Source organism: Lissotriton vulgaris, chromosome 2_1 (genome assembly GCF_964263255.1).
Source record: "Lissotriton vulgaris chromosome 2_1, aLisVul1.2, whole genome shotgun sequence".
Classification (NCBI taxonomy): Eukaryota; Metazoa; Chordata; class Amphibia; order Caudata; family Salamandridae; genus Lissotriton; species Lissotriton vulgaris.
In genome coordinates, this window is record NC_141687.1 from 2,004,402,872 (window position 1) to 2,004,417,953 (window position 15,082).

The 15,082-nt window shown below is 36.6% G+C and overlaps 1 protein-coding gene and 1 long non-coding RNA gene across 2 annotated transcripts in view; one reads left to right on the forward strand and one right to left on the reverse strand.

Annotated features, from left to right (window-relative positions):
- ADAMTSL3 (ADAMTS like 3) overlaps positions 1-15,082 on the reverse strand; it is a 2,358,716-nt gene that overhangs the window by 396,129 nt on the left and 1,947,505 nt on the right. The window contains exon 21 of the mRNA XM_086958228.1: positions 2,009-3,101. Coding sequence (XP_086814354.1) covers positions 2,009-3,101 — 1,093 coding nt within the window. The remainder of the gene's footprint in view (positions 1-2,008; positions 3,102-15,082) is intronic.
- LOC147733634 (uncharacterized) lies at positions 7,026-8,309 on the forward strand. The gene is made up of 4 exons (XR_015308534.1): positions 7,026-7,231; positions 7,277-7,501; positions 7,592-7,816; positions 8,085-8,309. It is a non-coding gene; the product is annotated as an uncharacterized LOC147733634 (long non-coding RNA).

The window sequence follows — 15,082 nt, forward strand, 5'->3', positions numbered from 1 at the left end:
AGCGCTGGGTGAGCTCTTGTCTCTCGAAACATCTGGAGCAGAATCACATTCTGGACGACATCCAATTTGGTTTTCGTCCAGCCCATGGCACCGAAACAGCTGTCCTCACGGCCATGGAGGAACTCCGTATGCGTGCAGACAGGGGCCAAGCAGTAGCTTTGATCCTAACGGACCTGTCTGCCGCATTCGATACGGTCAACCATGTGATTCTGCTAAAGAGACTAAGAGAGGCAGGGGTTGACGGCACCGCCCTGCTTTGGTTCCAGTCCTACCTGCGAGATAGGAAGCAGGCTGTGTCCCTTCCCCCTTTTCAATCCGCCTTCTCCCCAGTCCCCCACGGGGTGCCTCAAGGCTCGTCCATCAGCCCCATTCTTTTTAACGTTTACCTTAAACCTTTAGTCACATTAATTAAATCCCACAGGCTAAAAGCTATAAACTACGCAGATGACACCCAGCTCATCCTCTCTTGGGAGGGGGAAGAATCAATCCCTCTAGAATCGTTCCACGACTACCTGAGAGACACAGCTGGTTGGCTGCATAAAAACTCAGTGCAATTCAACTCCTCCAAAACCGAGGTTCTGTTTTGCGCTGGAAGCCGGATTCCTCTCCTGTTCCCTGCCGAATTTTGGCCCCCGGAACCCCCGAAAAACCACAGCCGGTTACCACTGTCCGCAACCTAGGTATCATGATGGACAACAAGCTCAGCATGGAAACGCAGGTCGCAAAAACAGTGGCCACCTGCTCGGCCCTACTGCGTTCTTTATGCAAAATCATGCCACTTCTTCCCGCACAGGCCCGAGCGTTAATAGTCAGGTGTACTATTCTTAGTCGCCTTGACTATTGCAACGCATTGCTGCTCGAGTCCCCAGCTGTACTGTTAGACCGACTCCAAAGAGTCCAGACGGCCGCCGCCAAACTAGCCCTTGGCTGGACCAGGAGATCCTCGGCAACAGCAGCTTTAGCCGAGCTGCACTGGCTCCCTTTGAAGCAGCGCGTAGCTTTTAAAGCACTCTGCCTTGTTTTTAAAGCACTACACGGAGTCGGACCCAGATCCTTGCAAAACATGTTCACCTGGTACACCCCTACCAGAACTCTCCGCTCCGCCTCAGCCTGCCTTGTCACTGTACCAAGATTCAACAAGGTCAGGACGGGAGGAAGATCCTTCAGAGTGGCAGCTGCAAAACTTTGGAATAGTTTGTCTGTCGACATCCGCCAAACATCGCAACTCCTTCCATTCAGAAAGCGGATTAAAACCTGGCTTTTCCCTTAACTACTTCTCCGACAACCCGCTCCCAGTTTCCCATCACTTACCACCCTAGGAGTAATCTCCGATCGCCAGGATACCTGCTAGGTGACAGATGCGCTATATAAATGTTTTAAATAAATAAATAAATAAAATAACGGTCCATTCAGTCCTCTGGGTGCCGGTGCCACTGCACCTGCTGTATTACTGATAGCGCCCCTGATCCAACACACTGATTTTAGTGTATCTGGCCCTGTCTGTCGATAAGTGCTAACATACACACGGGTTCAGACCACTATCGCTGACCAGAGTTGACTGGCACGCCTCAGTTGACAAAATATCTTATGCTTGTGCGAAAGGGGAACGATGGATTTATTTGGTGACACTTAATTGGTGTCACTTTCTAGGACATTATTCTGCACACGCTTGATTTTGTTTATTGTTTAGACATTAAATAAGTAAATAATCTTTCAATAACCATTCAGATGAAAGCTGGGAGCATCCACCAGTCCTAACGAGCATAATGTAGAAGATACATTCTGAAGAAACACATCAGTAGATCATAAAACCTGTGATGGAAATGAATGAATCACTCGCAACACTCTGCCTAGAAATCATTCAGGTCATTACAAACAACAAAAGGTACATACGCGCATCAAGCCCCAGCAACGCGCTAAGAAATCCTCCAGCTAATTGAAAGGCAAGTAAGGACCATAAGAAGTTATGTAAAATTAACAAAAACACATATTTCAGTAAGCAACTCACTTTTCAGAAGGCTGCACTTCAGCACCATCTTTTGTCCAAGATATTTTTGGTTTAAATGCCTCTTCAACGTCACAGTGTATAGTGAGGTCTTCTGTGGCATTTGTCAAAAAGGCAGTATGACCAATGAACACATTTAACGATGCGTTAAAGGAAATCGCCAAACTTTGTTTCCACCTTTTTATAACTGGTCCCTTGTGCTTGTACAGTGGCTTCTCCCTGGATTTACTATTTAGGAGTTCGGACTCATTCGGTGTTTTGCCAGCAAGCTTTAGGTCTGAGACATTTTGTTGGTGAGGCCCTTTCCACTTTCGAATTGTGGGAAGTGGCCTAGACAATTCCGCCAGCAAATGAGATATAACCTGTGAAGCCAGGTCATCGTTGACTTCCCCAGTGTCAACAAGTTGACTCATGTTCTTCACCAGAGCTTCAAATTGAACGGCGTCCATGCTGTAAGCTCCTTCCAGTACAGCCGCTTCTAACCTCTTATTCTCAAACTCATTGGATCCATAGGCTTCTGCTGAATTTGTGACTAGTGTCTCCAGGTTTCTCATGAACGTTTCATGGTCAGCCCGACTATCGTCTAGGTACAAATCTTTTTTTTTGCTCCACATTTTCCACATGGGGCTTATTTTATTCCATCTCGAGCCTACGCTGGTAGCTTCATTGTGGTCCACGCCTCCATGCTGATGTATGCGCTTCTCAAATCTTGGTGGATCTAATAACCGGTTATCTGTGCCTATCAGTTTCAGAACAAAGGTAGCATAAACTGAGCCAGCGGCACATCTGTACACACCAATGTCACTGGCTTCAAGATTATGTATCTTCAAGGACCCGGATTTGGTGATGCCAATCCTTTTAGAGCTGGTCAGAGACTTGCCATCTTTGTCCCACTGGATGAAGGACTTGGGGAACCGTCGTACGGGACACTTTATTATGATTGATGTCTTGGGAAGCAGGTAGGCCCGGCTCCCAATGGTGAAATTGATGCGCTTTTCTTGCCTTGTCTGTATGTAGACTCTGTGGAGACTGAGAATTTGTGGGCCACGCATGCTATGCTTTTCAGGAAGCTTTTGCTTACTATGTTGCTTAGTCCCTGGAAAAAAAGAAAAAAAAGAAACTTAAGAAATTTGGTTAAAATTTCCATCCATATCAACTAAAGCAAGCAAACATTGAGCCACTGGGATATCCTATAAGTCTTTTACTACACAAATGTAAAGCCTCGTATCTTTTTATATACTACTCAAATTTCACTCCCCCCAATAAGCAACATCCTCATCAGATTCTCTTAACAGCAGCCTCAGTTGCTTTTAACAGTATAACTAATTTAACTCATTCTGCATGGTAAACCCTCACACTTTCTTGAACTTACCTAAAGGCTCTCATTATGAGTGGTAACGTGGGGGAGAAACGTGGGGGAGAAGTTTATCGGCCTATAAATGTAAATGTAAATGTACATGTATTTATATAGCGCAAACCACCCACATCGCAGGCATCTAAGCGCTTGCTTAGGGAACCCGTCCTGGTATTCCCCTGTGAGATAACCCCGGCAGGGTATCCACAAGGTGAAAGCCAGGCATCCCGCCGCAAGGGGCCATTGTGGAGATTATGCAAGTTATTGCCCAGAGTCGCAGAGTGTGAACCCGTGAGTCGAGTAGGCACCGGAGCGAGAATTATCGAGTCAGTGGAATTATTGAGCCCAAGCCCCGTCGTATAAAACTAATACTGAGGGAAATAGTATTTGTCATATTCGATAAATAACTTCTATTATAGGTTTTCCCTAGCCTAAAGGGGTGGAGGGTAATCCTGCATATTTTGGCGCTTTTAGACCCAAATCCACATGTACCAGTCTTTTTGGGGGGTACCATTTGGCATGCTTGACCTGCCGATATTCACCTGAAGAAAATTGAGGGGGGTGCAGTAAATATTGCTAAACTTGTGATTGCATTCACTGAAAAATTATTTGTTTGCGCAACGGTCTGAATAAACAGACCTCTCTTAATTGGAGCCATAATGTTTCCTGTCTTCCCATCGCTTTGTGAAACTTTGTTTTAGCTTGATGATAATTATATTTCTGCCCATTGAATTCAATCATAAGTGAATAAAACAAACTAGTAGTCATTGCATCATTACTTGTTTACGCTTTTTTTTTTTAATTAATACATTTTTCGAGGTGGGGGAGTTGTACTGAGTAAATGGTCCTGTGACAAGCGAGTGCAGCAGCTTCCCCATGCAACCAAGAAGATGAGACTCGAGAAAAGTGTCCACTTTATCCTTTGTTTCTAGAATGTCACTGATCTGCCCTCTGCTGGTGAGGGGTTCATGCAGTGGCGACTCGCCAAGGGAGTGCTGCAGGGCCTTAGGCAGGGCGAGGGAGGGGCATGGTGGGGGGGTAGTGGACTCGGACATACGACGGACAGGAGTAAAGTATGTAATTATTTACCTGCAGCGAGTGCAGGGTAAATAGTTTTATTTATTTAATTACTTACTTTACTCCAGTCCATCGTATGTCTCAGTCCACTACCCCCTTCCCTTCCCTGCCCCTCCCTGAAATGAAATGAAATGAAAGTAAATTTCTATAGCGCAACTAAGCCCAATGGGCGTCAAGGCGCCTAACCAAAAGATACCAGCTATTAAAGTATACTCTTAATGTGGGTAGGCCTTGATAAAACACCAGATTTTCAGCGCTTTTTTAAAAAGGGACAGAGATGGTTGAGTCTTAATCTCTTGGGGAAGCGAATTCCATAGTTTGGGGGCAACAATGGAAAATGCCCTATTGCCCCAGCGTACCCTTTTGGCACGAGGAACCACCAGCAAATTCATCTCCGAAGATCTAAGAGATCTACAGGGCAAGTAACGAGTCAGCAGGGCGCCTAGAGGATCGAGTGGCCCGTCTGTCAGAGCTCTGTAAGCTAGACATAGGATCTTAAAAGAGATCCTCAGATGTATGGGGAGCCAATGGAGACTCTTTCTGGCCATTGTAGCAGAGGATGCATTGGGAAGTGCAAGAACAAAACGAGCAGCCGCATTTTGCACAACCTGAAGTCGATGAATGAGTCCCTTGTTGGAGTCTGCATAGAGTGCATTGCAGTAGTCCAACCTGGAACCCACCAATGCCACCACCGTCTGCTTACGTACTGAGGGAGAGAGATAGTGAAGAATTCTCTTGAGAATTTTTATGACCCCCCAGCAGGTGGCAACCGTTCGGTTGACCTGTAGAGTCATGGACAGAGAGGTATCAAAAATTATGCCTAGATTTCTAGCTGACTGGGAGGGCGATGGACAGGTTCCCAGCGAAGACGGCCACCACTCATTAGACCAGATATCCTGGTCTTTGCCAAAGACCAGGATCTCAGTTTTGTCGCCATTCAACTTCAGGGAATTCTGGAGCATCCAGTCAGAGACTGTTTGCATACAGATCCTGAAGTTGGTGGCGGATGTAGAAACTGAGTGGGCCAGTGACACCATGATTTGTGTGTCATCGGCGTATGACACCACTTCCATCCCCTGAGATTTTACTAACCTAGCCAGGGGGGCAACATAAATGTTAAATAGGGTCGGACTAAGGGCCGACCCTTGTGGCGGTAGACAGTCAAAATATCGAGTTGTTAATGTCGATGTACCATATTATCGAGTCCAAAATATCGATGGTAAGAAATTTCGAAAACCAAAATATCGTCGTAGAAAATATCGATTTATGTGTGTGTCAAAAATATCGAAGACATGAATGTCGAAATCAGTAATATTGATGCTGAAAGTATCGATTGTCAAAAATATCGATATGTAAAAGTGATGTTTTAAAGTATGTTAAGTAATGATATAGTTAAATGTTGTTTATATATAAGGTAATTTTTACATATAATTTTATTATTTTTAGTTAGAAGTGTAGGAGCGGGATGTAGAGTTTATAGGGGATAAGGGTGGGTAGTGTATTAAAAAAGTATAGTGTAAATATGGAATAATACATTTCGCATTTGAAGTAAAATTAGAAATTTGCGAAATTTAATTCAAATTATTTAAAAAAGCGAATTTTTATATAAATTTATTGAGTATTGTTAAATGATTTGTACTTTGCTTTTGGATATATATTATTAAATTGTGTAAATATATCTAAATTTTTCATTTTTTACTAAATAATTGTATATTAATGTTAGGAGTGGAATGTAGAGTTTATAGGGGATAAGGGTGGGTAGTGTTTTAAAAAAGTATAGTGAAATTGTACAATTTTAAATTTCGAATTTCCTTTAGATTTCAAAATTTTGATAATTTTTAAAATTATTTGTAGTAGTCGAAATTTGATCGAAATTTAGGGAGTATATAAAACATTATGATTAATTTTTGTGTATGTACAAAAAAGTATTATAAATATTAAAATATTACATTATATTTTTATAATATTTGTACAATAAATTTAGGAGCGGGATGTAGAGTTTATAGGGGATAAGGGTGGGTAGTGTTTTAAAAATATATAGGGTAATTATATAAATTAAAATTTCGCAATTTCATATAAATTTGCGAAATTTCTAAAATTTAAAAAAATATTTCGAATTATGCGAAATGATATCGATTGTTATCGAATATAGTACTTATTTTTTAAGTTTGCTGTTGTGTATGTACTAAAATAGATTTGTAATTATAATATTTTTATATATTTTCAAAAAATATTTGTCTAATTATTTTATGAGTGGGATGTATAGTTTCAAGGGGATAAGGGTGGGTAGTGTATAAACAAAGTATACTCTAATCATAGAATTACAAATTTCGCCTTGTATTTAATTTTTGTTTCGATTCGAAATTTTATATACATATTATTTAAATACGAAATTATGAACACTATTATGTTGTTGTTCTAAATTGAGGTATTTTGTGTATGTAGTAAAAAGTATTAAAAATATATAATTTAGTAGATATTAAATAAATAAATGTATCATATTTTTAGGAGTGGGATGTAGAGTTTATAGTGGATCAGGGTGGGTAGTTTTATCAAAGGTACATTTTGTGCGTTTAGGGTCTGTTTTTTGTGTATGTGCGAAGGGGTATTTTAAGTGTTCAGGGTCCGTTTTTGGTTTGTGGGTGAAGGGGTTTTGTAAGGTTTAAGGCTCAGTTTTTAGTTTGTGGGTAAAGGGGTATTTTTAGGTTTCAGGGTCAGTTTTTAGTTTGTGGGTGAAGGTGTTTTGTAAGGTTTCAGGGTCAGTTTTTAGTTTGTGGGTAAAGGGGTTTTGTAAGGTTTCAGGGTCAGTTTTTAGTTTGTGGGTAAAGGGGTATTTTTAGGTTTCAGGGTCAGTTTTTAGTTTGTGGGTGAAGGAGTTTTGTAATGTTTCAGTGTTAGTTTTTAGTTTGTGGGTGAAGGAGTTTTGTAAGGTTTCTGGGTCAGTTTTTAGTTTGTGGGTAAAGGTGTTTTGTAAGGTTTCAAGGTCAGTTTTTAGTTTGTGGGTAAAGGGGTTTTGTGAGGTTTCAGAGTCAGTTTTTAGTTTGTGGGTAAAGGGGTATTTTTAGGTTTCTGGGTCAGTTTTTAGTTTGTGGGTAAAGGGGTATTTTTAGGTTTCAGGGTCAGTTTTTTGTTTGTGTGTAATGGGGTATTTTTAGGTTTCAGGGTCAGTTTTTAGTTTGTGGGTGAAGGAGTTTTGTAATGTTTCAGTGTTAGTTTTTAGTTTGTGGTTGAAGGAGTTTTGTAAGGTTTCTGGGTCAGTTTTTAGTTTGTGGGTAAAGGTGTTTTGTAAGGTTTCAAGGTCAGTTTTTAGTTTGTGGGTAAAGGGGTTTTGTGAGGTTTCAGAGTCAGTTTTTAGTTTGTGGGTAAAGGGGTATTTTTAGGTTTCTGGGTCAGTTTTTAGTTTGTGGGTAAAGGGGTATTTTTAGGTTTCAGGGTCAGTTTTTTGTTTGTGTGTAAAGGGGTATTTTTAGGTTTCAGGGTCAGTTTTTAGTTTGTGGGTGAAGGGTTTTGTAAGGTTTCAGGGTCAGTTTTTAGTTTGTGGGTAAAGGGGTATTTTTAGGTTTCAGGGTCAGTTTTTTGTTTGTGTGTAAAGGGGTATTTTTAGGTTTCAGGGTCAGTTTTTAGTTTGTGGGTGAAGGGTTTTGTAAGGTTTCAGGGTCAGTTTTTAGTTTGTGGGTAAAGGGGTATTTTTAGGTTTCAGGGTCAGTTTTTAGTTTGTGGGTGAAGGGGTTTTGTAAGGTTTCTGGGTCAGTTTTTAGTTTGTGGGTAAAGGTGTTTTGTAAGGTTTCAGGGTCAGTTTTTAGTTTGTGGGTAAAGGGGTTTTGTGAGGTTTCAGAGTCAGTTTTTAGTTTGTGGGTGAAGGGGTATTTTTAGGTTTCTGGGTCAGTTTTTAGTTTGTTGGTGAAGGGGTTTTGTCAGGTTTCAGGGTCAGTTTTTAGTTTGTGGGTGAAGGGGTATTTTTAGGTTTCAGGGTCAGTTTTTAGTTATAGGGGTACAGGGAAAACATAAATTAAGATTCTATTTAAATTAAATTTATTATATTAAATTAAATTTAATGATATTACATTATTCATTTTTTAACATTTGATTTACTATAGTAATTTATTATTATTTAATGTCCTGCAGTTACTTAAATTAATTGTTAATTGGAGTTGGAAGAGTAAATTTAATATGTTCTGTGTCCTGCACTTACTCTAATTAAATGGTGATTGCAGTTCTAATAGTAAATTAATCACGGTTTTTGAGAAGCAATTACCTAAAGTAAATGGTTATTGGAGTTGGAATATTTAAAAATTTAATTATGTGTCTTTCAAATATTGATATTATATGTATATGGGTGTATGAATAATAATTGATATAACTTCAGTGTATAGTATGTTATTTATTTACATGTGGTATATAGAAATAGATAGAACATTACAGTTATAATACATTTGAAAAATACATAAAAATGATTTTGTCATAGGTAATACAAAATAATGACACCAGTTTTCTTTCCTGTAAATTTTTTTATTCAACACTTGAAATATACGATCACATATACATTTTATTAAGCTATCTTTGGTATACATATAAACAAAAATGGAGGACAATGTTCTTTTAATATTCACATTTTACAGTAATTTTCTTGACAAGTACTTTTAATTTGTAGAGAAAAAATGGTTAGTTCACATAATGCAATGTATGATACTATACATACATAATACAATTATTGTTTCTTAATAAAACATCAAACATGTGTAATGAAAAACATAAGTCACAAATTTTTAATACATATAGTGATATACTGATGATGATATTAACATATGAACACTTTTAAATGTATAATATAATATAAATATCCTAATTAGAACATGTACATCATCATCAATGATTCTTTTAACATTACAATATTCTTATGTATGATTATTATTATTAATAAATACGTTTTAATAATAACAATTTTCACATATTAGTCATATTGTAAACAATTAAATCTGATAAACAAATACAATATTACACATTTAGTTATATAATAATTTTAATAAATATTACATTAAATATTTTTATATTTTCATACTTAATGTAATAAATATTAAAAGTATGTAATATATAATTAATATACAGGCAAAAACATTTTCTATTCACAATATACTATACAATTTTTTTAACATTACACATAATTTCGAGCCATATATATAACAATAATGGACATTTATAGTAGTACTTTTCACAGTTACATATAATTTGGATCGTTTATTTTGTAACCACTCTTTGTCTTTTTGCGTTATTTTGGTAAAGGGAAAGTCGCGGTTGGAAGCAGGTTCACTTTTGAGTAGGTACGAATCTACTTTTATATTTTTAAAGTATTGTAAATTAAAATTAAAGGTTATATTTTGTTATTTTGGGGTTGGTAATTAAAGTATGACTATTTACATATAATGGAGTGGAATCAATACGTATTTTCGTTCACGACTTTTTGAGCCATTTAAAATAGTTGGAGTTAATGAGTATGTGGTATAATTTAATTAAAATAAAAATAAATAGGAATGTTATGTTTATATATTATGGGATACTCGTTAGTGTTATGTCGGTGGGATTGTTTAGCTGTTTTTTTTTCTCGTATTTTGAAACAGCTATTTCCGTTTCCGATTATTTTTTTTTTGGGGAAAGGAAGTGTGTTTCAGTTGTTAGACCAGAGATGATTTACATTCTTCCTTTATATTTTGAGTTCTGTGAAATATTTTTCACACTTTAAGATAACAGTCGTTATTTTAAATGGCATTTAAATAGTCGTTTAATTTGGATGATGGATAGTTTTAGCAGAGTTAAAGAAAACATAATTAATGATTTGTTGGATTAAGTCTTTGATATTTACACATTGTATTGTCGGTAAAGGATTATCTTTATGATGTTCTATTTAAAGGTAAGTTATAAATTTATGTTATTTTATTTGGATGGAAGCAGTTTTTAAAAACAAATATTGTGATATAATAATATATTTATTTAGTCTTTTTAGAATAGTGTTAAAAAATAAATTAGACTAAATAAATATTTTTTTATTATATTAAAATATGTGTTTTATTAGATTAAGGATATTGTTTGATCTCTATCAATTAATTTAGTTATTGCAATTAGTTCAATGTTTTGGCTATCATTTTTAAATATTCCAGTCCTCTTGTTGTAGGATATAGTTGAACTTGCTGTTGAAGATATAAATACATTTGAGCAGTTTGTCTAGAGAGTTTTGGTTTCAGTTGTATGACAGATTGCTGCATACGTAGTTCCTGAAAGCTTTGCTCTTTTTGTATAGCTGTGACTAGCTTGTGTAATGTGGGTGTTGTACGTCCAATAGAAGAGAGGAAGGCATTGTGCCAACCTTCAACAGCATTGTTCGTTTTTGCCTCTTGGTTGAGTGTTGGTAGATAGACATTCCACCAGGGAATTGCAAATTTTGGCTGGCGTCTGTGGCCTGACCTATGTAGTCTTCCTACCCAGTTGTCCTCAAAGTAATCTAAAAGTGGGGCGAGTCTTTGCTCATTTTGGGTGTAGAAAGGACTTTCAATTAACAAATTGTAATGTTCGACCACATCAGTTACTGGTACATATGCCAGAGCAATGAGATGTTTGATTTGGCATGCAAAAGTTATATTTGTTGCATACTCAACACTAAGGGCAGATTTTTGTAAATGTCTCCAGAGACATTGATTGAAATGAAAATAACATCCTTGAATGGATGTGTGTGGGTAAGTTTTCAAAATAGAATTAATCATAGCTTGCTCGAAGTCTATGATGATTTTCATTGGGAAGTAGTCAGAAGTTTGTTCCTTTATTTTTTGTAAGATTTCTGAGTAAGTTGTGGCTTGTTTGTTTGGTAATAAACAATATATGAAGGGGATACAGGTATTATGATATTGCCCATGAATTGTGTATAACTGGTAGAAAGGTTTTGGGCATATAGAAAAAGTTCCATCCATCATCCAAGTAGTACTTTCAGTTAATTTTTTTATATTGTTATTAGTTGCAAACATGATTATTCTTTTGTCCTTGCTATGATTATCATAAAAAATAAATGGCTCGTCATTATGAGTAATTACAAGCTCTGGCGGAATTATGACTTCTTCAAAAGTTTTAGGAGTTGGTATATTGGGTCTACTTGCTTTTTTTGTTCTTGCTATTGTTCTTTTAATGGTAGCAATAGATGGTAGCTGACCTCTTGCTTCTTTGGGAACTTTAGGTAGTAATTCTTTCAGAATTACGTTGGTAGGTAGTTCTGATCTGGTACTTAATTCCTTGAAATTTTCAAGAGTGGATCTCACTTCTATTTCCGAGATGTTTGGTGGGTGATTATGTTCAGTGGTATTTATAACACTAGTTTCCCTTGTTGTAGCACGGCCATAGCATTTATTGGAGTAATATTTTGTACACTTCCAATTCACTTTAAGGTCTTTTTGTTTCTCCTGAGTATAAATGTAGCCCATATAGCATAACAAAAATGTGCCTTTCTGAGATGTAACAAATGTTGCATCATCAGTCATTCTTGAGTTCTGGTATCTAGAAAAGTTAATATACAAATATTAATACAATCAGAAATGTATAAAAGATTTTAAATAAAGCTAGTATTCTTCTAGTAATTTACTTACCACCAGTAATGTTCTATTTATCGAAAGTAGATGCTTGTTCAGTTTGATGTTGTTCTTCTATTGCCACGGTCTGTTGAGAAATAATTAAGTATGTTATAGGAAAAGTTACAATTTGCTTTTTGGTAACTTTTTTTTTACGTTATAACGTCTCTAAAAATAGTTTTGTTTATTTGGATTTAAAAAGAGAAATTTCCAAGATTATACTAACAGATGCATAAAAAGAGTCATTTTTATTTGTAGCAAACTCTATAGAGTTTATAAAGACTACTTATGTTTTATTTATGAACTTACCAAGATAATTATAGTAGTAGCAGAATGTTTGTTCTTTGATGTGAATTATCTCTTTTCTGTATCTTTGAGTTTTGTTTAGAGAGAAAGTTGATGAAAATTACTAATGCGTTTATATGTTATATAAATAATACACATTTGTTATAAAGCATTGTTACTTATTTGCTAAAAAGAACCGGGGATGATACATGTATTATGAGTAAAAGCACAAAAAAACATATTTAAGAACAGGAAGATTATACTAACAGATGCATAAAAAGAGTCATTTTTATTTCTAGTACATTCTATAGAGTTTATAAAGACTAGTTATGTTTTATTTATGAACTTACCAAGAGAATTATAGTAGTAGCAGAATGTTTGTTCTTTGATGTGAATTATCTCTTTTCTGTACCTTTGAGTTCTGTTTAGAGAGAAAGTTGATGAAAATTACTAATGCGTTTATATGTTATATAAATAATACACATTTGTTATAAAGCATTGTTACTTAATTGCTAAAAAGAACCGAGGATGACACATGTATTATGAGTAAAAGCACATAAAAACATATTTAAGAACAGGAAGAAAACATTTTTTACACAGCATTGTAACGTTTTTTCCTCAAAACATTCTGGCTTCACACTATGTATTAAGATTTACAGGCTAAGAAACAAAGTATAGAGTTTTAAATTAGGCCAATAATTGGCAAATAACGTTAAGTAAATGTTAAACATATGTAGATACCTTTTTTAAATTTAAAGTGTCCTGTATCTTGAAGTTGAAGTATAACTTGATTTGTTTGTAGAGTCTGTTTAAAGGTAAAGTACATAAAGAAATAACAAATTAGGTTACAAATCTTGGTCTATAATTAATAGACAAAAAACATTAGAATTTATTAACAGAGCTATATGATTACTTACTTGTAGTTTCAGGACGAATTTTCTTGCAGAGAAGAATATCGATGGTGCTCCCAAAATTGGCAGTATGTGGTCACGAAGAATATTTCCTGCAACTTGTATGGCTGTTTGTGATTGGTTTATATAGTCTATGTGTAATTAAGTTTGCTATCTGATTGGTCAGATATGTAAAGACGAGTTACTATTGGTTAGTTTGAATTTTTTTTAAGTTAAACATTTAAGATATATCTTCTTATATAGTTTATGTTGAGGAATTGAAATGATATATTTATGTTAAACAAACTCTTGTAATAAATAAAGATTATGTAAAATGAGTACTAAGTATTAAATAAGTATGTTTACAAAGAGTTTATATACAAATTTCGTCAGTTTGCGAAAACACAATTTTGTACACTAAATGTTACTTAATAAATTGAAAATACATTAGTGAAGTCATTTGAAATGTGTGTATTACTTAGAGAATAGATTTATTGGAGTTATATATAAAAAATGGAGAATTATTTAGCTATCGATATTTTGATATAGACGAAAATAGTGCTATCGAAATTTTAGTATTCGATATTATTGTAGTGTGTTATATGTAGTATTGAGTGTCGATATTATGGTATTCGAAAATAATGCTAACGATATTTCTGTAGACGATATTTTTGTGCATCGATATAGTTTGCTCGATAATATTGTAGTTTTCATGTTAAGTATAGGGTGTCGATATTAGTGCTATCGATATTAGAGACTCGATGTTATAGTAGGTCGATTTTTTAGAAATTGAAAATCTGTCAGTGATTCCCTTGTGGCACCCCACACTGCAAGGATTTGACAGGGGAAAGGAATTCGCCAAGTTTGACTCTCTGCTCTCTGTGCTGTAAAAAGGAGTGCAGAAGGTTCAAAGCCGAACCGGCAATCCCTGCCTCCCTCAACCGAGATGTAAGAGTAGAGGGAGACAGGGTGTCAAAAGCTGCTGTGAGGTCCAATAAGACCAGCACCGTGGTTTTGCCTGAATCCACCTTCATACGGATGTTATTTACCACCATAGTCAAAGCTGACTCCGTACTATGGGCCTTTCGGAATCCATGCTGGGAGCTGTCAAGAAACCCAGATGAATCCAGAAAGGTAGAAAGATGGAGATTGAGGTGAGATTCAAGCATTTTTGCGGGAGTGGGTAACAGTGAAATAGGTCTAAAATTTTTCAACTGTTCCGGGTCCAGCGTGGGCTTCTTAAGCAGAGGCTTCACTATCGCCCTCTTCCAGACTAAGGGGAAAGTACCTTGAGTTATGGAACCGTTCATCACTTCCAGAAGAGGCGGGAGAAGTGTGGATCTACATTCCTTCAGGGTCTTCAGAGGGCAGGGGTGAAGAGGGGATGAGGATTTAGTCCTATCAAGCAAGAGCTCAAGTCCTTCAAGGGTAAGAAGCGGGAAATCCGTTAGACTATTGGAGTGATCTTTAGGCCAAGCTTCTAAGTTGACCAAGGTTTGGAGAGAGGAATCACCCAGGGTATTTCTCTGGGTTTCCAAGGCAAGATAGATATCCTCGATTTTCTTGTAGAAAAACTCTGATATGTTGTCACAGAGCTCCTGCGAACCCACAACTGGGTCAGGCACCTGAAGGGAGCAAAGGGAGTCGACGATCTTGAAAAGCTCCCTAGAGCTCCCTCGTCCACCGCTCTGCAGCACTCCCTCGGCTAGCCGCCACTGGGAGCATGCAATGTAAGGAAATCCTCCTTGAAGGATTTTGACCATAGCCAATTACCATCATGACACTTCAAACCCTGACCCAATCCGTTCTCGACATGGGAGGGGTGGCACCGTGATGAAAGCAGGCATGTAATCAAAATCCAGAGCTA